Source organism: Gossypium raimondii, chromosome 9 (assembly GCF_025698545.1).
Source record: "Gossypium raimondii isolate GPD5lz chromosome 9, ASM2569854v1, whole genome shotgun sequence".
Classification (NCBI taxonomy): Eukaryota; Viridiplantae; Streptophyta; class Magnoliopsida; order Malvales; family Malvaceae; genus Gossypium; species Gossypium raimondii.
Genome location: NC_068573.1, coordinates 47,277,535 through 47,301,959, shown reverse-complemented (window position 1 = coordinate 47,301,959; position 24,425 = coordinate 47,277,535). Strand labels below are relative to the sequence as shown.

General features: G+C 31.7%; 4 protein-coding genes across 5 annotated transcripts; 2 read left to right on the top strand and 2 right to left on the bottom strand.

The window, feature by feature from the left end:
* The first annotated feature begins 4,518 nt into the window (after nt 1-4,518).
* On the top strand, nt 4,519-8,468 carry LOC105800497 (glucose-1-phosphate adenylyltransferase large subunit 1, chloroplastic). 2 transcript variants are annotated; one of them, XM_012631676.2, is made up of 14 exons: nt 4,519-4,863; nt 4,937-5,050; nt 5,118-5,291; nt 5,376-5,468; nt 5,574-5,657; nt 6,571-6,626; nt 6,699-6,792; nt 6,875-6,987; nt 7,060-7,132; nt 7,202-7,282; nt 7,370-7,561; nt 7,631-7,737; nt 7,823-7,883; nt 8,127-8,468. In XM_012631676.2, the coding sequence occupies exons 1-14, from the start codon at nt 4,639-4,641 to the stop codon at nt 8,226-8,228; spliced, it is 1,569 nt and encodes a 522-aa protein (XP_012487130.1). In that variant the 5' UTR covers nt 4,519-4,638; the 3' UTR covers nt 8,229-8,468. The 2 variants fall into 2 exon arrangements, with proteins under 2 accessions (XP_012487130.1, XP_052477427.1); XM_052621467.1 differs by having other exon boundaries at nt 4,714-4,863; nt 4,920-5,050.
* Nucleotides 8,469-9,777: 1,309 nt separating this feature from the next.
* LOC105800496 (E3 ubiquitin-protein ligase RHF1A) lies at nt 9,778-13,759 on the top strand. The gene is made up of 8 exons (XM_012631674.2): nt 9,778-10,183; nt 11,073-11,119; nt 11,261-11,323; nt 11,456-11,564; nt 11,669-12,015; nt 12,333-12,428; nt 12,500-12,851; nt 13,423-13,759. The coding sequence occupies exons 1-8, from the start codon at nt 9,986-9,988 to the stop codon at nt 13,432-13,434; spliced, it is 1,224 nt and encodes a 407-aa protein (XP_012487128.1). The 5' UTR covers nt 9,778-9,985; the 3' UTR covers nt 13,435-13,759.
* Nucleotides 13,760-14,572: 813 nt separating this feature from the next.
* On the bottom strand, nt 14,573-18,594 carry LOC105800495 (NEDD8-activating enzyme E1 catalytic subunit). Its single transcript, XM_012631673.2, has 9 exons — nt 18,295-18,594; nt 18,007-18,170; nt 17,340-17,542; nt 16,284-16,516; nt 16,129-16,191; nt 15,983-16,039; nt 15,590-15,711; nt 15,124-15,241; nt 14,573-15,025 (listed from the first exon to the last, which is right to left on the bottom strand). The coding sequence occupies exons 1-9, from the start codon at nt 18,391-18,393 to the stop codon at nt 14,738-14,740; spliced, it is 1,347 nt and encodes a 448-aa protein (XP_012487127.1). The 5' UTR covers nt 18,394-18,594; the 3' UTR covers nt 14,573-14,737.
* A 3,208-nt stretch (nt 18,595-21,802) lies between these two features.
* Nucleotides 21,803-23,652, bottom strand: LOC105797983 (probable aquaporin NIP7-1). Its single transcript, XM_012627845.2, has 5 exons — nt 23,381-23,652; nt 23,072-23,293; nt 22,789-22,983; nt 22,362-22,423; nt 21,803-22,172 (listed from the first exon to the last, which is right to left on the bottom strand). Exons 1-5 carry the CDS (start codon nt 23,570-23,572, stop codon nt 21,950-21,952), a joined length of 894 nt encoding a protein of 297 aa, XP_012483299.1. The 5' UTR covers nt 23,573-23,652; the 3' UTR covers nt 21,803-21,949.
* Nucleotides 23,653-24,425: the final 773 nt, after the last annotated feature.

Below are 24,425 nucleotides of genomic sequence, written 5' to 3'. Positions count from 1 at the left end.
TGAGCATGTACAGGTCTAATTATGAGAGTACATCGTAAAGACACAGAAAAGATTTTTTTTTTTTTTTAAAGAAAAAAAAAGGGCAAAAACCAAACCTAAAGGAACAAAAACACAGTCCCAAGGAAAATTCTCATCCGTACGGTACCCCCGACAAAAGCTACGTAAGCATATATTTGTTTTTTTAATTATTATTTATCAGTTTATATTATTATTTTAAATTTTTTAAAAAAAATTAAAAGATATGGGCCACAACTAGCAAAAAAGAGCCATCCCTACTGGCTACCGCTCAAGTTCAATCTCCTCACTTGAAAGTGGTCAGAGTTCCCTCAACTTGGGGACGCCTTGGCCATTAATTAAATAACCAAATTAAAATTTAAATAAAAATAATTAAAATAGTTTTATTAATTGAACAAATCTAATTTCTATAGGGAATGAGATAGGCCTTTCCATTTTCTTGCAGAGTTTGCAGTTGAAAGTAGCAAACATTAAATGTGAAAAGTGAAATCCAATTGATGTACTTTCCGTAGTTGTAAAGATTTTTTAATCCTTCAACTTTAGAGAAAAATTATTTTATTTTTATTTTTTCATTTTTTATTTTATAAGTTATGCCGAAACAGTTGAAAAATTAACTTTTTAATTCTATTATACATGGATAACACATCAATATTTAATTAATTTTTGAATTTTAAAAATTAAAAATTATTTTTAAAAATTAAAATCCATTAAAATTATTAAGAAATATGAAACTTATACGAAGTATTTTTAAATTTTAAAATTAATTAAATATTGACATGTTATGTTATCTACATGGCAATGCACATGCGTCAACAAAGTTAAAAATATTAATTTCTCCATATATTTTGGGGTGGTTTGACAAAAATTATAAATGTGTTGAAGGGCGAAAATGTCATTATGCCTTTTCCATATTATATAACTTAATATTTTTATATAGAGAATAAAGTTAATTTTATCTATGAAAAAGAAAAAATCGAAAATTTGCATTTTTCAACATTACATTATGGGAAGCTAAAGTAAGTTCCAAATAGTTGTTATAAGATGAAAAGTGATCCATAAAAGATATAACAACTCCATCAAACGGATTTTCTTTTTCTTTTTCTTTTTGTCTTTTTAAAAATGGAAATTTATTTTATTTCCTTTTCACCAAGTAATTGAAATTTTTTTGGCACAATGCAATCCTACAAATCAATCTTGATCTCATCCATAACAAATGTCAGTTGTCAAATATTAGGTAAATTCAACAATCATAGAATAATTACATAAAAATTTGAATGATTTCTTTTTGCATTTATAATTGGAGTAATCTTAATTGTTAAGGAGTTCACTTCCATTTGGGCATATCCACACACAAAAAGAAGTTGCCACTATCTTTCCCACCCTGAAAAGCCAATTCAATTGTCATTCAACACTTTAGGGTTTACATATAAGAAAAGAAAAATTGAAAATGTGGGTTGGGGGAGTTTGTCTCACCCCTTTATCAATAAATGTGTTTTTTATTTCCTTTTTATGCATGTGCTTTCTGCAAATTGACAATTCAATCGATGTATGTTTTGTAATTTATTTTATGGGAATCGATTTCTCTTATGGATTTGTGAATGTTATTGTACATTTTTTCTTTATTTTATTAATTTATTTTTAAATTTTGTATTTGTCTACGTAATTCAGGAGCGAAATAAATTTTTTATTTATCGACAATTGAGATAAAATATAACATTTTGAAGGTCATAGTTAAAAGTTTGGTGTTAAAAAGTTTAAACTAAATTATTATTCTTTAGAGGGTAAGTTTTTAAAAAAAAAGAAGCTTAAATTGATTGTTTTAATTTTGGGAGGGCTTAAAAGAAAATTTTCTTTTTTTACCAAAGGGCAATTGCGTTAATAGGAAAGCATATGGTAAACGTATCATGGAGACTATTGTACTAGGAGTTAGATTAAATAACAAATTGGTCCTTTTTAAAAAAAAACTCATCAATTTCTATGGTTAAAAATAGTCATTACACGTTAGAATTAGGTATATGTGGTACACCATGTGTAACTATAGCTATTTTGTTAGTCACGTCAGTTTTTAATAATAAAATTGAATGAAATTTTTAACAAAAAAATATTAATTTATTTTTTGATCTAATATACAATGATAAATTTACTCGTTCTTTATATAACAAAAATAAAATATAATTTTACTCTTAATCCAAAAAACCATCACCATACTTCTACCAACAAGATGCATCTTAAAACGCAAATGAGGAAGAAAGAAAGGTTAAAATGTGGGTCAACACGGTTGTGGCGTCACCAACAAAAGTATCCACCACGGTGATGGGCAAAGCTAACCCATCATACTCCACTAGACGCCATCACCACTAAAATATATCACATCCATGCTCATTTAATTATTAAATGAAGCCTTGCTCTCAAAGTGATAATTAAAATTGAGTCACTCTTTCCTCATCCATGTATCATAGCCGCCGTACTAATGAATAAATCATGCATCTTTCATTTATATTAATATTTTTTCTTAAAAAGCGAGAAAAAGAATGTTACTATATCGTAATTATTTGGTAGATCTATTTTAAGTATGAAAATTTATCTACTAATCGAACAAAAATATTAAATTTAAATTGATTAAATTTTAATTTAATTGATATTATTATTATAATAAAATAAAAATAATGTGAGTTTAAGCGCTTTAAATTAATTTTTGTTCAGATTTAAGAGCTTCAAAGATTTATAAGTAAGATAGATGTTATATAAAAAATATTATTCTTAAAAATCGAAATAAATACCTTGCATGCTTTAGAAATAACTTTTTCTTTTGCCTCTACTTGACCTATTTTACTATTATTAATATAGATTTAGTAAGAAAATACTAATGGAAATTTTTTTTTAATCAAAGACAGTGACTTGGAAACAGTTCAATGCATTAACATGCGGTGGAGGCTATAACCCAACCTAGTTATTCAATTAAATTCAAGTCCAATTTTGTTGGCCAAAAAGAAAATTCTAAGTCCAATTTCTTTTGAGTTTGTTTGTAATTTCGAGAGAAAAATAGTGATTTATGTGCAAATATTTTGTGGATTTTGATTTCTGACAGAAGTTAGTAAATAAGAATAAACCCATGAACAGTTTCACATGACTGTAAAATTCCTATATTTTAAGTTGTGTCAACATACTCAAAATTATTTGGGAATATTCCATAAACACTTTTAGATCATGTCAAATGGTAAAAATAAAATAGGGGTTAATCAAATTGACATTTTAGTATTTAAGAATGGGATAATTATAAAATTTTAAAAGAGATAATTCATATGTCTAAAGTTCTTAATAAAATTTTTATTTAACAAAAAGTATTAATTTAATATTTACTTAATTTGTGAATAATTGATGTGACCATTCCAACTAATCATAAACAAATCATTTGTCGGGAAACTGTGCATGCATGCATGTATGTACACAAATATTTAAGTGCGTGCTAAAAAATGACGTGAATCTCACTCACTTTTTAGACATGAAAATCATTTTTGTGGTGCCGAAACAATTAGTTCACATTTATTTGGATAAATAGCATGTTTAAGCAATTGAACCTGTTTGGTTCATCGATCTTTGCAATAATGTCATTTATGGTCTTCGTTTGGAACTATTAAAGAGTTGAGGCTACTCATTTTGACTCCATAAATTCTACCTTGAGTTAAATTTAATATACATTTTTTAAAAAGGCTTGAGTTATATTTATCGGAACTAAAATATAATTTCTTATTATTTATTTACTTAAAATTTTATAAATCTTGCAGAACTAAAAGATTAACTTATTTTTATCACGAATATGGATATAAGATTTTGTTGAGGTCAAATAGAGGTATATTTCTAACAAAAGAAGAAGAAGAAAAGAGGTATATTGAATTACTTTTTCCATATTGATATTAGAGTTTTTAATAAAACGATCACTTTATTCTTTAATCGATGTATATGGATTAATCTACTCATTTTAAGTTAAAAAATAAAATATAATCTACAAAAATTTTTGATAATACAAGACAATCTACAAAACAATATATTATAAATGTGAAATATATATATATATATATATTCATAATGCTTTCTATACAAATATGATGCCAGATAGCATAAACACATTAAAGAAAACCTTAGTCAAATGGCAAGGCAGGGTAAACTCAAAATCTGAAATTTGTAGAACCAAACTAAGCCACACGATCCATTGGGTTTTCTCAATTGAAATCCAGCTTACAATTTGGGCCATTAACACAACGCCATAGTTACCATTAAAAGAGAAAAGGGAAAAATCATGAGGCAGGCAATGGTAGAAAATTCTTTGATTCGTACCTAAAGTATTAAAATATAAAACTACTAAAAATTTGAGGGACTTTCTGGTCAATAGATATCTAATCTGGAGGAGCTACAATCCATACAAACAAACATCAGAAATTGGTGGATGCAATTCATTATAGATAACGTGGCCCATTCTTTCAAATATTATGCACTCCATGAAAGCAACTCTCTTCCCTCTCCCTCCCCACCCCCTCCATAGTCCTAAACATATACTATCACTATTATATTCTTCACTAATTTCATTCCCAATTTTCTACTTGATTTTCTTTTTCCATTACAAAAATGACGGTGTCAGCCGATGGCCGGTTATCACTCTCAGCCACCGCCCAGCTAGGTACCACCTTGGCATTGGCTAGGAGGAGATGTAGTAGGCTTGCCAAGTTTTCGAATGGAGAGTTGATGGGGAAGAAGGTTGACATGACCCCAAAATATCAAAGACTTTGTAATAAGAATGTGAAGTCAAATATTTGCATGTCACTTACTACTAATATAGCCGGGGAGTCTAAGGTAAGATGAAATTAACATTAATTTCTTTGCTTTCATTTTAATCTACCATTAATCAGTGAGGGTTATAATGCAGCTAAGGGATCTAGAGATGGAGAAAAGGGACCCAAGGACAGTTGTGGCTATTATTCTAGGAGGAGGAGCCGGTACTCGCCTTTTCCCGCTCACTAAGCGACGTGCAAAGCCGGCGGTAAATTTTGATTACCTTCCTAATCATATATGTGTATACGTGTCTGATACAAAATTTGTTTTTGTAGGTTCCAATTGGAGGTGCATACAGGTTGATTGATGTTCCAATGAGCAACTGTATTAACAGTGGGATCAACAAAGTGTACATTCTCACCCAGTTTAACTCGGCTTCGCTTAACCGGCATATCTCTCGTGCTTACAACTTCGGCAATGGGGTTAACTTCGGAGATGGATACGTCGAGGTCAGAGAATTTTAGTTTCACTTTGATTTCTGGCTTTGCAGGCAACTGGTTCTGATATTTTAAGATTATGTTGGGTTGTGGTAGATATTGGCAGCCACACAAACTCCAGGAGAGGCCGGTAAGAGATGGTTCCAAGGGACTGCAGACGCAGTTCGACAATTTCACTGGCTGTTCGAGGTAGACAGACAGACTGACAGACAGACAGTCATCCGTGGTCATCTTGCTCAATGTGCGAAACAGAACACAAGTCTTTGATAGTTTCATTGTTCTGTTATCTTGTAGGATGCAAGAAGTAAGGAAATCGAAGACGTGCTGATTTTATCGGGGGACCACTTATATCGAATGGACTATATGGATTTTGTTCAGGTAACAACACACCCTAATATCTACACAGTTGCAATTGTGTTATATACTTAACTTGTTTTCTTACTTGTACATTATGTGTATTAATTTAATTTAAGTATATTTATTTACTAAATATGTGAATATATTAAAAAATCAAAAGACAAATAATAATTGTATAGGTTAAAACGCATAAATTTTTAATATATTAAGTTATATATTAATTTTATTAAAAAATTTCAATTTTTAAAATAAATTAATTATTGTTTTCGAATATTCAAAATTAAAATTGAAAAATCATTATTTTTAAACTATTTATTTTTAATATTTAAATTTATTTCATTTTAAAAGTATGCATTGCATTTTAAAATTAAAAAATATGTATTATCAATTTTAAAAAATGTATAAATTTATTTTTCAATGTTCCTTATTGTTTAATCATGTTTAATTTTTTTTCTTTTAATATTATCATAAATTTATGGACGGCACTGAAAATTTTGTATAGTTTTAATACCAGTTAATAATTAAAAAATTGTTTATAATATTCATTGCCATAAATTATAATTTTCATTTAAATTATGAGGCTGCATAAAATGTTGATTTGTTAAACAAAAACACTATTTACTTTTCATCGGTTTAAATATACCACCAATAGATTTAGCTGCAAATGTGGAACCTAAGTGGTACTCTCAATACTACATGGCACCGAGTTCAAGTTCGCGTGGGGCACTCAAATATGTAAATGGAACAGTTAAATAACTTGATTAGCATGCTGAAATATGTGGTTTACTTGTTTCTCACCTGCTTTAACAATGTTGTTTTTGAGGATTGTTATGTAATCTTGGAAGCTTCAGCTATGTGGTTGCTCTTCATATATATATAGATGACATTAATTTTCAGAATATGATGAGATGCTTAGATTCGTCCTTGTTTGCAGAACCATAGGCAGAGCGGTGCAGACATTACCATTTCTAGCCTTCCAATAGATGATAGGTAACACCATCAATTTTAATTTCTCAAAGTTGTTGTAACCTTTCAGATATTTCATAACTAGAATTATCACAGGCGTGCCTCGGATTTCGGTCTAATGAAGATAGACAAGAAGGGAAGGATTCTTTCGTTCAGCGAAAAGCCCAAGGGAGCAGAATTGAAAGCAATGGTAGTCACCTATGTCAACATATAATGCACCTTGCCTTCCAATTGGCTATTAGCTTTGCTAATATCAGTATATATACTTTTAGGCAGTAGATACCACAGTTCTAGGACTTTCAAAAGAAGAGGCCGAAAAGAAACCATATATTGCCTCTATGGGAGTATATGTTTTCAAGAAGGAGATCCTTTTAAACCTTTTGAGGTACGATAGAGCTCTCCAAGTTATCGATTAGGCACGCTACTTTTCTGTGTTGAATGGTTTGTTTTAATTCAGATGGCGTTTTCCAACTGCAAATGACTTTGGATCAGAAATAATCCCTGCCTCAGCTAAAGAGTTCTTCATTAAGGTACTTAAAAATCACCATCGATTTTAGTTTAACATATTCAGAGTGTCTAATGTTGAAATTTTTTAACAGGCTTATCTCTTCAATGATTATTGGGAGGATATAGGAACTATCAGGTCTTTCTTTGAAGCAAACCTTGCCCTCACTGAGCATGTATGTGCCACAAAAAAACTTGGTTCTTGGTTGTGAAAAGAAAAAAACATTTTGTATCGTCTTTAACATGTTTTTTCACCATGGTAGCCACCAAGGTTTAGTTTCTATGATGCAGCAAAGCCAATATTTACATCAAGGAGAAACTTACCCCCATCAAAAATCGACAATTGCAAAGTTGTTGATTCAATCATATCCCATGGGAGTTTCTTAAATAATTGCTTTATAGAACACAGCGTTGTTGGTATTAGATCCCGAATCAACGCTGGCGTTCACCTAAAGGTTGGTTCTTCCATCACATAATCTTGTGAGAGCATATTGCGATTTCCTAATGGTGTTATATAAATGCAGGATACAGTGATGCTTGGGGCAGATTTTTATGAAACCGATGCAGAGAGAGCAGGTCTTTTATCCGAGGAAGGGGTTCCCATTGGAATAGGAGAAAACACTAAAATCAAGTAATTTTAAAATTAAAAAACCTTATACGTCTTCCATTGTAGCCTGTCATAATACTAATATCATCTTTATCTATGTTTCATGCAGGGATTGTATCATTGATAAAAATGCCAGAATAGGGAAGAATGTAGTCATTGCCAACTCCGAGGTTTGATTCTTCAGCCACACACACGGGTTAATTGCATAATATGTCCTCAAATTATGGGTCAAGTTTTCAATTGAATCCATAAACTACACTATCATTCCTATCATGCTTTAGTTTAGGGGTTCAATTGGAAGGATAGAATTTAAAGTTTGGTCCATAATCTAGAGAAGTAGGGTATAATTAATTCATATATAACTATATAATTGGTTTTGCTTTTTGTTTAATCCATTTAAATAATATCGGCAGGGTGTACAAGAGGCCGATAGATCATCAGAAGGGTTCTACATACGATCAGGAATCAGTGTGATATTGAAAAACTCGATAATTAAAGATGGCTTTGTTATATAAATGAAATGATTCATCATCCATTTTTGTTGATTAAAATTGGATCAATCTAAAAATAAATTAAAAAGTTGGTTGAAAAGTTTCAGTATTAATGCAGCCCATCCTTCCAGAAGAGATTTACAGTTTCATAAGAGAGTTTAATTTGTCGTATTACTCATTGGGCCTAGGCCTCATCTCATTTATTCCATGTTTAGTTCAAAAATTCTGTTCTGTTAAATTTCAATTTAATCCTAGTTCTTTGAATGCCAGCAATAATAGGCCCCTTATAGGCCTCCCAGGTGGAGCAGACAAGTGAAATTGATAGCAAGTAAAAATATTTAAATATTAGCATTGAATTTATGAAATAAAATAAAGAATGAGTTCAAATATGGAAAAGAATATATATATCCTTTAATGAAAAAGAACTATTTCCATTCACAAATCTGTATATACTAATAACCAATCTACTTTGCCGATTGAATTTTTAGCTCAATTATTATGGGTATTGTTGTTAATGAAGGAGGATGTGGGTTCGAATACGCTGAAACGTATTATCCTCCTATTTACGGATTGAGAATGAGCTATAATTAGTTCTAAACATTATATTAAAAATAACATATATGATCAAAATCTATAATGAGATTATTAGAAAAAAATCAACCTACCCTATTTTTACTTAAGAATTTCAATTATTCCTTGCAAATCTCTCTATATATTTATCTGAAAACAAATAAAATTGATAACAAATCAAAATATTTAAATATTAACATTAAATTTATGAAATAGAATAAAAATATGACTAAATATATAGGTAAAAAGATCTCTTCTCTCCTTTCAATTTTAATATTGAGTAAACTGATTTTTTTTTAAAAGTAAAGATTTAGATTGACATAATAATAAATTTAACCCTCAAAATTTACCCATTTTATCTATTTATATATATTTGAAGCTAAAATTTTATATACTCTTATTGAAAAAAATATATTTAAAATTTTTATACATTTTCCAGATAATGTTAATTAATACCAAATTGATGAAATATAAAAAATAAGAGCTTAATTGATTAATCAATTAAAATTATTTGCAATTGATAAACATTAATTATCGTGATTAATTGTTTATTTTAAAATTAATATTGAAATTTAAAGAAACGGGAGAGATGTATTTCAACCAAATATATCATTTAATGAAAAAATTAATATTTCTTAATAACCAAACCGTATTTACTATATTTTCCTTCTAAGAATTTCAATTAAATTTTAACTTTAAATCTAAAAAAATTCATATGATAATCAGGATAAAATTTCTATTAAAATAAGATTTATTTTAAGAGAAATTCTAATGCTAATTAGAATTAAAATTCTATACTATTTAAACTTCCTATAAGTAAAAATACTTATTTTAAATAAAAATATATATTTATCTCTTGTTTTCACACTACTTTTACTTCATTATTGCTTTTTATAATTTTATAATAAATCACAATTAAATTATTGATTTGATTCTTTCTTTTTTTTTTTAGATAATAAATTATTTATTGATTCCATCAAAAGCAAACCGTCTGAATCGGATTATCTTTTCCCCTCGCCTGGGTTTTCTGCCTTTTGCCTCTTTTTCAGTTCTTTTATTTTTTTTTATTCTCACAATTATTTTTTTTTAAATATTCTTTCCGTATTTTTTTACTTTCTTTTCAAACCCAAACACTGCTTTTTTTTTTAGGGTTGCTTTCTTCTTCACAACTCCTTTTCTCTTCTTTGCTCTGCTAAACACTTTTGCTTTCAATGGCTGATTTCAATTCCTCTCCTTCACCTTCTGCTGCCGCTGCCGCTGCTGCTTGTTCTTCGTTCGAGAAGCCGATTGCGTTAACGGCAGCTTCATGTTCGTCGCCGGCGTCTTCTATCGGAGGAGTACTTGACGACGGTGTCGAAGACGGCTGCTGTATATGTCTAGAGCCTTTCACTGTACAAGACCCTACCACTGTATGAATCATTACCTTTTCTCCTCTTTTAATGCCTTTGAAAAAAATTGATTCAGCTGTTCCTTGAACTTTGTTTTTGTATTTTTAGTGATGATCGAGTAGGTAGATCACAGTTTAGGTTGACTTTAGTTCTTTGAGATTTTGTGTCACTGTTTAATTGGCATTGGAATTAGTGCATAGTGATAAATTCTTTTCTTGTACTTAAAACACTATCTGGTTGAAAAACAGAATGATCAACATAAATTGACCATATAAGTAGGGAATTTTGTGAAACGTTATGAATAATGGCGTGCGTTTAACATTGCGATTGTTAATTGATTACTCTCTAAGTTTTAAGATAAATAGTGATGGCTGATCGCTTACTTATTTACTGTTTGATTCAGTTTATTATTAGCTCAATGAGCTTCGAAGTCTACTCTTAATTTTGCGCTAGTCCCGAGGCCTTGTATATGATTTTAGCAATCTGTTTAGTGCTGTTGAAGGACATTCGTCTTATGAATATGATATTTTGATGGCTTGATGCATGGATTCTTTATGTGTTTTCTCACTTCGGTAGATAATTTGCTTGAAAACACACATAGAATATAGATGAATTTAACTGATTCAGTTCTGATTGACTGGATTTCAGTAATTTTTTTATAAATTATTTAATCACTCCTATTTTTAAGGAGGAATGCTTTTCTATTAATTCTACTATTGTAAATATAAATGCCAACAAGGTAATAGTGTTGCTACTTGCTTTCATAATGTATTCCCTGCTGTTGCATTATGTTGAGTTTTACTCATTTCTTGTTATAGACCTATATTATATGCCTTCCATCTTGTTCTTTTGCAGCCTCTAGTTGGTTGTTTGAAAGGTCAAGCTTCTGAACTTTTTTTTCTTGTTTTAGGTTACTAGTTGCAGACATGAATATCACCTTCAGTGCATTCTTGAATGGTGGGCATCTTTCTAACTTTTAACTTACTCTTGTTCCTAGGGAACAGAGTATCTTACATAGTTTTTCTTTGGGATGCAATGAGGTTATAGTTATGAGTTCTTTAATGATATCAGTCCTAATTGAACTTGTTTTTCCACTAGGTCACAAAGAAGCAAAGAGTGTCCAATATGTTGGCAGTCATTTGTCCTGAAAGACCCTGCCAGGTGTATAACATGTTTATTTCCCTCCCTCTTCTCTGATTCTGTTCATACATGCATTCTTTTTAGTCTGGTGCTGATAAGCAGAAACCATCCAGCTAATCAGTGAGTTTGGTTATATATCATTCATCATTGCAGCCAAGAGCTTCTAGATGCTGTCAGAATTGAAAGGCACTGCAGGTCAAGGAACCCATCTGCTGTGGCCACAGATTTGCATCATTTCCATGACAGTATTGGTGTTGAGGAGGTAATTTATTTGGTTGTTTTGAAGTTTCTTGTCTGTATTTACGCTTAGTATTCTGCTCAATCAGGATTTTTTTATTTATTGATGAAATGTGCTTGTGGTCTCAGGATACATTTCATTCAGATGATTCAGACTTTGATGAACGCATTTTGCAGCATCTAGCACTTGCTGCGAGCAGAGCTCGTTATATTCGCAGAAGGGAAAGACAGAGATCTTCTGGACTTGGCCCTTCTCGAGTTCTTTTTTCTACCTCTCCTGAAAACATGCCAGGCACACTGCACATATATCCAAATTCACCAGATGAATGCCAAAACTTGAGTCATGGGTTACCCCAGTGTGATTCACTGGCTTCAGGCATACCATCAGTTAATATTAGCCCTCTGTCACCTGTTACCCCGTCTGTTAATATGGTCTCTAGTTCTACTGCAAGTGGAGATAAAGCTGTTAAACCGAGGTTCTTATTACATAACTGCCCTAACTTGTTAGAAACTTGCTTTTTGTAACATCTTCTATTGGAAGATCATCCTTAAAATTTGCTTCCATCAAAGAATGTGTCTAGTGTATATTTTGCATTCACTAGAGATCTTCTGACATGGCTTTAGTTGTTGCCTATCAAAATTTTATGACAACTATAATAGTACTCGTATGGTATCCATTTCTGCACCTATAAATTGTATTTCTCTGAAGATTTCTGTTTTTATTGGTAATTCTTATTATTGTAGCACTTTTTATGTAATGGTTGACATCTTGAATTATTCTGATTTTCTTTAGTCAGCCACAACTGGGTACTCCACATCGAACAAGCTCATCTGAAACAGTCTCTTTCTCAGAGTCTATAAAATCTAAATGGTTCACTGCTTCAGCCAGGTATTTATGTTTCCGTTCAGGATTTTTAGACTGATCTACTTCTTGCTAAAGGCATGGATGTATTGCAACAGATACAAGGAAACAATTTCTAAAGGTACCAAAGGTCTCAAAGAGAAGCTTCTTGCTCGTAATAACTCTGTTAAGGAGCTCAGCAAGGGAGTGCAGCGTGAGATGACTGCTGGGGTTGCAAAAATGATTGAGCGCCTAGATATTTCATCAAAAAGATCTGGAGCCTCTGTACCTGCTTCTGGTGGCACAGGCAGTACCTCAAATATTTTATTTAAGGGAAAGGGTGTGCAAGATAATGTTTTTGCTCAGAATCTTACTAACAACAACGTAGAATTTGTACGTGGTTTAAATTCAGAGGCCCCATCTTATCCTTCTCGTATCATGCCTGACAAACTAGAAGCTTCTCACCCACAGGTATCTTGAACTTTTCTCTGAATGTAAATTATATCAACTCATTGCTTCTAATAGTTAATAATCTGATCTAGCATCAAAAAACCATAACCTTCCGATATTCCTTTAGAAACATTGGAGAATTCTTTAACTTGTCAAAGAACAGTAGCTTTTGGAAGCTGTTACATTATTGAATATGCCCATATTTAAAAAAAAAAAACAGGAGGGGGATTAGACCCATCAATAGTTTGGGTCAAATTGTTTTGCCTAAATTGATCCCTTATAAATAGTATAATTTGTTCTTAAATCTACCAAAATAATCTCTTGAAAATTTATAATAGTATGCTATGCCCAATGCCTAGCTTGTAAATGGGCGTTATTTATTGTTCTAATCCATTCTTGAACTCGATATTTTTGTCCAAACCTTTTTGAAAATGGAATGGCATGGACAGATAGTCTAGTCCTTGTATAGGTCTAGGGTTGATGGGACTGTATGAATTGATGATATATATATGCAAATTGAATCATGGAAATGGATTTGAGATTATGCGAAGTACTTATAATCACGATAATCATGATTTTGTTGTGTTTTTAGAGGGATCACTGATGCATATGGCATAAGCATCTGCCGATTGGTGGTGACAGTTTAACATTTTCACAATGGGAAGGGTTCAATGCAAGTGACGTTCGGTTGCGTGTTGTCTCTGCGTCCTGCATTGCTTATTTCTTTATTTGTGCCAAAGAAGTTGCAATTTGGATGGCATGCCATATTAATATAACCCTCCTTTTGTTTCCTCACAATATTTCATGTTGTCATAAACAACTCTTTAGGAAAAGTGTTTTATTTTGTGTTGTTTGCATTTTGATTTATTTTACACACAACACAAGCTTGACATTCAGCCTTTTTTATTTGAATTGGAAAATTGTTGTTACTTTGCTGTCTCCTATCTTGGGGGTAAGGAATATGGTATATATTGCATTCCTATCTTTGTTCTTTTCTTTTAAAGAAGGAATCATTTCCAGGCAGCAGTCCCTAAAAGAATAATCGGGGAGCCATTAATCACATTAAAGTCGAACTATTGTACAAACAATCTTTTGACCTAATGTCAAGACATAAAAAAGGGAAGTTGAATTATTCCGTGGAAGAGAAAAAAAATTATTTCAACTAAAATAAAATTAAAAAATTACTTGAAAAGGCTTGTACCAAGAGCAAAGTAAATGAACATGAAAGTTTCTTAATTGCGAGAATACAAAGTAGAGATTATAGACTATTTTGTTCCGAAAGTATTCCGTACTAATTTATCTGGTAAAATTATCATAAAATTGTTGTATTAGAAGTCTAATTACATTTTCTCTTTATTTGAAAAAATAAATAAAGTAATTATTTCATTAAAATTTCATCCATTTTTATTGTTAAAATTTGCCTCAATATGAGGCACACGTGATCTAATTATTTCGTTAGTCATGTTAATTTTAACAAAATAAATGAAGTTTTAACAAATAAAAAATCAACTTACCCTTTGATCTAACACAGAAATTGATTCACTCAATTTTTAAGTAAAGAGGATAAAATGCAATCTTACTTTTAATATACCCGATTTATGCTATTTCTCATTACCCACCAATTTAGCTCCTCTTACAGTCCGCTAATTAAATTATTCATTTCAAAATTATGTACGTCCATTTCTAACTTTATAATAGTAGTAGTAATCATCATCATCAGAGAAGAGGGAGGCAAATTGAAATTAGATGAAGACTTGAACCTTCAAGTTATACCATTGAAAGCAATTGGCATCTTAAAGTTCAAAATGTAATAGTAACTGGATCCCAACATATATTCTTCCATAAATACTGCAGAGATGATTGAAAATTTTGTCTAACAATATCAGTATGATTTTATATTGCGAGGATCATGCACCACCAGCCATATCCATATCTGCAACCCCATCTATTCCCTTGAAAACAACTCGTAATTTTCTTAAACCAGATGACTTTTTGTCATCCTTGTTGATCGTACCAGTTGCATGGAGGACGTCTTTGGGGATTTTATCCATGAGATCATATAGGGGTAACTCTAGATTCGATCGGGTCATCTCTTCCAAAACAGGAGGAGCCTGCATGTATAGATTCTTTCCGTGATATGTGATCGACGCCTTTGTCATCAGCACCTTAGGATCCTCCTCTAGCATATCAATGAACTGCTTCCATACAAAAGGGGGGGGGGACATGAATGAAAATCACATACTAAAATTTTTACCAAAGCAATCAGCTTCATTAATTTCAAAAAGCTAAAAACCTTTTTTAGGGTAACTGTAGTGTCCAGCTCAATGAGGACACCCGGACCACAGACGAGACAGTCCTTGTCCTTCACAAATTCGGTCACTTTTGTATGAAGACCTTCAACACCATTATACCTACACAAAGCAGTTTTGACAGTGGATATCATTGCTCTAAAATCCAGACAAGATATTAAAACAAAAAATTTTTATCCAACTGCAAGTATCGAGCTTGCTTATGAATTTCATTTGTATAATGTGAGGTGACGATTAATTTATCACAATAGAAAAATCAACTTTTTTTTTTTGCATGGTGTCAGGGAGACTATCCTCCGTCTCTAAATTAGCCAAGACTGTGCAATAGACAGAAAATAACTAATGAAATAAACATTTCTGAATGGGAATATACGTCAAAGTCTTCAAATGATGCCACCACATACAAGTTGCAATAATAGAATCACCAAAGTGTGAGAGAATTATACGTACGTAAGATAGTTTGATAGAGTTTTACTGCATCCTGATGCAATCTTCAAGGTTTCCAAAGTACATGCAGCTGATATAATTGCATTGGTGGAAGCAATCGCTGGTATGATGTTTTTTACAACACCCTGTGAGTAATAAAGAGAACACTCAAAATTGTAACGATTTATACTTTAACAGATTAAAATTAATACTTTAAACCTGGCATGAGAATGCCATTTGCTTTATACATAGTTGAGGAGTATAAGATCTCGAAAAGTAGCAAAGAAGAAAACGTAAGAAACCAAATTGATACATTGGACAACTTAAAATATAAGCAATTTTCTTCAGGAATAGTTAATAACACCAGAAGTAGCAGTACAGAGATCAAGAATATGTAAATCACAAATCCCAGAATACCTGAGTAAGAGAATAAGTAACTCCTGGAATGCCGAAAAGCTCAGCTCTCTTGACAGCCTGAGATAAATAGAATGTATTAGTGAATGAATCAAAAAAGTAAAATCAATTTGAAGGGAAACTATGCTAAAAAGATTCATATAATCAACCTCATCATAGACCCACTTCATATGATCTGGATTATCTGGATCAAAAGCCTGTCCACTGTGAACCTGTAAGGTTGGGAGAACAGAACTGTCATGAAACATCAGATTCAACTGATACGTCATCTATTTAATAAAGCAGAAACAAGATGAATTATTACCTCATCCCATTTAATTAAGTGAGCATATTCAATACAATGAGCTGCATTTCTAGGGGTTTCTGCTAAGGTACATAGAGGAAACTTCACTTGAGGCGGAAATAGCCAGATTGTACACTCAAAGCATGGCGTAACCCCTGGCACAATCACCCTAGCGTGACCCTTGAAACCTTCAGTCCCACCATCTACCATAGGCTTCATTGTTTCTTCACGTGGATTGTCATCAGAATCATACTCTTAAATAACAGAAAAACAAATAGGCACATTAAAGGATTAGCCAAGTTCAACAAAGACAGTCATTATGACAAATAAATGTCCAGTACATTAAAGGAAAGAGATGTAGATGATAAAAAAAGATATCTATTTAGCATTCATGATACAAAAAAAGAAAAATAGGTCATACCAGACACCTGCTTCTAATCATCTTAGAACTTCAAATTATCAAACTCACTCCTCCTTAAACAACAGGCATTAAGGGATTAAAAATGTATCAAGAGACTCAAACATGTTGAGACCCGCCATAGTTCTGTGGCCTCATGCTTCTCACATCTCATCATGTAAGCATAGGGAGCATATGCCTTATGGCTAAGTATGATATATTACCCTTATGTACTATCATTATTACATGATGAAGAACCTAGAGGCTATAGAGCATTAGAGAAACGTTCTGATTACCAGACAACAGCTTCTTGTCATCTTTTTACAACAGATTATCAAATTCACTTATACAACACCCAGTATTAAGAGATTAAAAATATCTCAAACAACTCAACCATGTTGAGAAACATGCTCTGCCATACTTAGCTCTCATGCTTTTCACATCTCATCATACAAGCATAGGGAGCATATGTCATAAGGTTATGTATAAGCTATTATCCTTTCATGCTACCATTGCACCGTGATGATGAATTTATTTGCTATCCCTAAATTTAAGATACATTCCAAGAATTCTAAAATGCAGAAATTAGGATTTTAAAATGACATAGGCCAAATATAGTAGCTATAAAAAGCAAATTTCAAGTGGATAGAGTCAGCTTGTAATAGGTTAAAAGCACACACCAAGGAAACTACAAGCCACAGCATTAATATAGCTCCGAGCCTCAATGGAATCAAGACCGAGGGCAATGATATTGAAGTCGTTATAAAATTCAATGTCTTTATCCTCAATTCGGCAAAAATGGGGCACAATGTTCACGCCACTAACTCTTTCCATAACACGCTTTGCTGCAACCTCAGCCTTCGGCTTACCAACATCTTCCAGCCTACAAGTATTAACACCCGAAATTACACAAACTACAAGTTTTGCAGTTCCAAATACAGATTAAATAGCAGACACAAAGTAGACACCCAAACTGCAGAGCCAACAAACAAATGACAGAGGTCGTAAAGCAAATATAAAGATGGCAAAAACTAGCTGCTATGAATATATATAACTAATTACATCTCTAATCATTTCAAAATAGAATCATGCATCTTTTTGTGCTCAGTTTTTATTTTGACAAATGTAAAAACATCACCAGAATATTGCTATGAGATAAAAAAAAATCCTCTCCTACCCTAAGATTGAACCAAAGACTTCCAAGCTTAAATATATTTAGAAAAACCAAAATTATAACAATAAGAACTAGTTATTCTCCGGTTGTAGTTAGACAATCAATTTAATAACAACAAAAGAATTCACCATGGCAGTAAATTCAATCAACAATTAAACACCAAAACAAAAAACCTGAAGAGGAATTGACGGTTGAGATTGGTGACTTCAATCCGATCCATGTCGATGACCTCAAGATTTTTAAACCCCGAGAGAGCCAAATCCTTAAGCAGCTCACACCCCAATCCTCCAGCTCCCACCACCAAAACTCTCGCATATTCTTGTAAATCATCCCGTAACTGAAAATACCCAAAACCCTCGAAAATGAGAACTTAAAAGAAAAACACCTAAAAATTTAAAGATTGCAAATAAACTGTTCGTAAAAATGGCACAGAGAGAAAAAAGAGAAAGAAAGAACGATACTTGAACGCCAGGGTCGAAGGTTGGGCCAACGAGGTTTCCCGGTCGGAGGAGCAGCTTATCGAGGTCTCTTGATTTACTGGGTGGAGCTGCATCCGCCATATTTTAGGTTCTTGGGGAAGGGATGGTATCTGTTTTGTGACAAATAGGGAACTGGGAAAAGAAATGAAATGAAAGAAGATGGCCTTTTTGTTATGTTAGCTTGGTTTCTACTCGACTCTGATCATCAGATGGCGTTTGGTTCTAACGCGTCTTCACTGTTCTGTCACCCCTACAAAACATTTTTCCCCCTTTTTGTTTCTGTAAGTTGATTTTCTTTTGGGTTAATATAACATTTGGTACCTGCTTTTGTCTTTAATGTTTAGTTGGTACCTGAGGTTTTTCTTGTCCCAGTATGGTACATGAGTTTGGATTTAACCTTTAATTTAGTACCATACAAAAAAGGCATCATTTGACCAATGAATATTTGATACATGTACTCTAGTAAAAACATTATAAGTACTTAACTGAAAAAACAAGCTAGTTAGGCACGGTACCTAATTAAACATTAGAACAAAATTTAAATACTAAATAATATATTAACCCTTTTATTTTCTTAATTGAAGTTGCAAAGCTGCCTGTGCTTCATGGTACTTATACATATCACCTATGAAAATGAAATTATTCGAATTATGAACATTAAAAATCAAATAATTCTTTTATATTCAAGAAAATTACAAATATTATAATTCCAAATTCGTTAACTAAAATTTCTTTTATTTGTCACCTATTTTTCTTTAAAATTTTCCAGCTGTGTACAGTATAATTATATTATGCAAGTTTAGAGTGTTATCACCCTATTTTCACATTAATTCACAGCCCACATAGAACTGTAAGTTATATTTGGAGCCTTGTAAGTTGTCACCCTCTTTCCACTGTAGTTCACCATTAATACAACTAAAATAAATTCTAAGTTCTGGTTAAAAATGACCCTTGAACCTTAAACCAATAGTAACAGTATTAGCAATGTATCAGTTGTTACTTGTTACCCAAGCATCACCTGGCTCCAAAATTTATGCTGTGATTGACAAATTGATGAAAATGAGTAACCATAAGGTTCATGTGTGGAATGGGATCTCACCCTCACAAGTCTTTCCTACTTGGTTTGAAATGATTTAAAAACCGGACCGGACTGGACAGACTTGTACTTACGAGGAACATCATTTGCATATACAAAAACTGTCACTTTTTCACTTTCAAGGCACACCAGAAGTACCATAATAAGTTCCGACATCAACAAAGAGCATAAGTCTTAAACATGAGCAGCATTATCTACACAAAGCACAACATAAATGGTAACTTACAGAATCTTAATTAAACATGAAATCATTTGAATGAATCCAATGGAAGAAAGGATATTTATTCATCTAAATACTGTACAAGCACGGCAGGAGAGACGTCGAAAGTCCTTTGATCAATATCTCAAACCAGCAACGAAAGAAAACCCTTCAAAAATCCTCAGGACCATACATCATCTGTATTAGGAAATCCTTATGTTCCTCGACCGGGAAACCGGAGAACGCTCTTACCCTCGAAGGATCTTCAACAAGGAAGCTATAAGCACTAAAGAGTCAATGTTTCTCAACTCCTAAGTTCACCAATTCATCGAGAACTTCCCTTTACGAATAAACATGTGCCTGCACTCTCTCCATAACAGCATTTCCCTAGCGGATCGACTCGGCAACATCTCTAATTGCATCGCTAATTTTCTTAAGCTGTCTCTCCAACATATAATTAGCATTTCTCTTCTTGCCTTTGGGAAACTTCCCAGGCACATCATCAATATGTCGTTGAGTGCAGTACACATGGTAGACATAGATAGAATACACTACATAACAATTCTCCTATCCCAATTCTCCATCCATTGTTCTTCATCATTCTCTTCACAATTTGTTTCTCTTTTATTCATCTATCAAAGCAACTAACTTTAAAAATACAAAGATGTAAGACAATCACCTGCCAGACCCAGATTCATATATAGCACATAAAAACTTGATCAAAGCTCAAAATCAAAATTTTCATTAGAAATAAAGTGTTTTTATTAATCGATAAAACAAATCGAACCAAACCCAGTTATTGACCCCAAAAAATAAAGAAGAAGGATTGACCAATTTCACCAATGTCTCGAGATTAAGTTAAAAAAAAACACTGAAAAAAAATACCTGAGTTTTATGAGTACTGAGTTGGGGTTATTTGTAAAGACTTTAACTGATCTAACAGCGTCAGAGTTGGCTCCTCCTTTTTCCAGTTTTCCATTTCCTTCTCTTCGTTTGCTAAATCCGTTAAAGGACGCCGTTGAAGTTTTGATTAAAAAAAGGCGCAATGAGAAATTAAGTCCTTACATTTACATTATTTATCAATTTGACCCTTATTCTTTATTTGAATTAAATTTGACCCTCAATCTTAAAAAAAAATTTAATTTTGATTATTAACCTTTTAAAAAGAATTAAATTATTATTATTTAATTGAAGTACTAACTAAAATGTTAAATTATTAAACATGAAAGCTCTCATAACAATCTACGTGTATTTCATGTTAATTTTTAAAATTATTTTTGAAGTTACATATAAGATAATGTCATGGAAACATGACATACATATGGACTATCAACGGATTGTTACGCTAATATTATTAAAAATAATATTTTAGTTAACATTTCCATTAAAAAATAATTTCACTTTTTGAAAGATTAATGATTAAATTTTAATTAAAAAATATAAATATAAATAACAAAAAATAAATATTAAGGACTAAATTTATGATGGTTGGAAAGCTGTTTGCAAGCTAAAAAACAAGTAGAGTTCTAGAATAGTTAAATACGTGACGTTTGTTACAACCTTATTGGCTATGGATTTTCCATTAATATAAAACTTTTAAAAGGTTATAATTTCCATACTTAATACAATTTTGCAAAATTGGACCACTAATATATTTGGAAATAATTTCCAACCATTTAATTAATTTTTTATATAGATAATGTTTAATATTTATGGTTATATTTATTCTTTTAAGGTTTTTAAGTGATTTAGAATTTCCTTAAATTCTGATTAATTAAAGATATATAATACTAATTAATGGATACATGCACAAATAAAAAATTAAACAAGTCAAAAGAATAATATATGAGATTTAAAATAAAATAATTGAAAATTGGTGTTGAATTCAATTATATAAAAAAATTACGGTATTAAAATGTTGTATTTAAATAGTATATATTATATAATATTTTATATAGTATTTAGAAAACATGATTCCATATTATTTACCGAATAGTATAACTTTTAAAAATTAAATTTAATATATAATAATTAATATATATAAATAAACTAATTTAAGTACTAATTCAATTACCAACTTGTAATTAATAATTATAATTCGAAAGAATTTAAAACCGAATTTATATAACTAGCATATATTAAAGTAATAAATAAATGATAACAATGCAAATATAATAACATGTACGTTTGTAAAATAATAATAATAAAAAAGACACTATTGGGAAGCTCAATCATTCTCGTAAGTGCCATGGTTCAATCCTGCTGTATATGACCCTCCTTTTCATCCACCAAACAAAACCCATGAGATTTGTATTGCTTATAACTCAACAGCCTTTCATCACTTAGCTCCTCCCAAATGCCAAGGAATGGCTCAGCATATCACTGTCGGGAGAGGAGGTGGCAAGACATGGTTGGCCTTGGAGACGCAGGAATTTATACATCAGGGCTCCTAATACTGCTCCTAATACTGGGGCTGTTAGATATAACCATATGTTGTCGAAATTTCTTGACACAATTGCTGGTCCTAAGGACCTTGCTGGATTCAGTGATCCTCCTGAAACAGGCCTGCGTTAGAAGAAAACAAAACAAAAACAAAAGGAAGATCCATTATATAAATGTTGAAGGTTTCGGGTTTAAATTCTTTTTAATGGAAAAGTAAAATTAAAAGAATCTGTTTCCATTTAAAGATTTAACCTGACTCGACTCTTAATTTATTTAAGATCCAATATAAAAAAATGATTAATAAATATGTACCCTGAAATCAAGACCGCAAGCCGAATGGCCATTCCAATAACCAACCCGGACAATTGACCAACCTGCAAAAATCCAGGGTCATGGATCCATTTTGTATTTATCTTTTTGCTCAAAATATGCTACTTATCACATTCTATACTTAAATGCTACTTATCATTGAAATTGTTAATATTTTCACTCAAAATTTATCATAAGTAAATTATTATGAATTCAATAAGCATACTTGATAATGAGTAGATTTTAATGAAAAATACTAATAATATCAACAATGGATGAACTAAATCTCAAATTTTATCAGCATATTTTGACTTCATTTTTTCTTTTATTTCACATACTATGAGTAACATTTTCTTTTCTGATTAATGTTGGGCTATGATGGTATAAATGCCAAGAATGAGATAATTAGCTGATATGGAGGTTCACCTACAGTTTGTGATTGTTGAGTCACTGCTGCAACAACAAATACGACGATGAAAGTGGCAAGGAGCTCCACCATGAAGGCTGATTGAGAGCCTTGGCTTGGCTGTGTTTCCATAACATCTGAATTTATGCCATAAACGAATTCTCCCATTAATGTTGCCAATACAGAACCCAGAATTTGAGCCAATATGTAAAGTGGTACCTATTAACACACACAAGAAGAAATTTCATGTTTAGTACCTAAATCAATGAAATATTAATTAAAAGAACAAAAGGGATTGTTAAATCACCCTGGACCAAGGAAAATAACCAAAAGCTGCAATGGCTATAGTGACTGCAGGGTTAACATGTGCACCAGATATGGATCCTATAGAGAAAATAAGTACCACAATTGTTAACCCTGCCGTAAGTGCATACTCCAACAATGCATCTCCACCTGTTAGCTTAGTGCTTGCTATGATCCCACTTATGCAAAACATCAAAATAAATGTCCCCAACATCTCAGCTATAATCTGCAATAACATATGTTCCAACCATTGTGTAAATAACCCTTGGAATACGAAAAGAAAAAAAAGAGCTGAAGCGAAACCGGTTCTTACCGCGCGAGCAGGGTTGAGATCTTTGCCTTGTAAGAAGCAATGGAAAGAAGGGTTTTGGATCAAAATATCACCATTTGCTGACATAGAACTAGAACCCATCTCGTGATCATCTCTAGATTCATTGTTGTTGGAAACATTAGGCAAATGGTTGTCTTTGTAAAAATGTTTCATTTTCAAGACCAAAGGTTTCATGACAAAAGAGTTGATCTGAAAGACAAATCAGTGTCATATTGTTGTCTTATATATATATAAAAATAACTATATACTATATAAAAGCCTAAACCCAAGGTGTAAAGAACATGTATAGTAGAAAAAGGTGAATTAAGAAATCATTCTTGACAATAAGTAGAGGGTCATTGATATAGCAAGGGGGAGTTTTTAATATGGTTGAGTTGTTTGTTGTTCACGCAGTTTCAGCTGCTAAAGTGGGATGGTGAAAGTTTGAGAAGGGATTAAGGCAATTGTCAAGTCCCAACACATTTCTTGTGCTACTTATTAATGGCTGATTGGAGGAGACCAATTTGTTTGTACTTCTTAACTGTTTTCACTTCATAATATTAACCAAGCTTTAAAAAAATATTAAATTATTTTACTTTTTCGATTTAAAAATTTTAATTTTGTGGTTGATATTATTAGTATTTTATGTCAAAATTTGTCATCAATACGCTTATACAATCCTACCAATTTCGAAGCAAATTATTATGAACTCAATAAGCATAATAGGAATAAATCTTAAAACTATATATAAATTTTGGTTTAATGTACAATGTTATACATAAATTACAATTTTGTGTGTTTTATACATAAAATTTTGATATAATTCAAACTTCACAAGTTACTAAAACAATTACTGATATACCACCATTGTACGTTTACATATTGCATACATGAATAAACTAACTATAGTTATTTAATATGAAAAGAAAATGAAATATTTATTTCTTTAAATTAGAGGTGCTCATGGGCCGGACTTAAATATGATATTAATATACTTTATGTTTGTCCAAGCCCAATCCGACCTAAAATCTGAATCTAAAATTTTGCC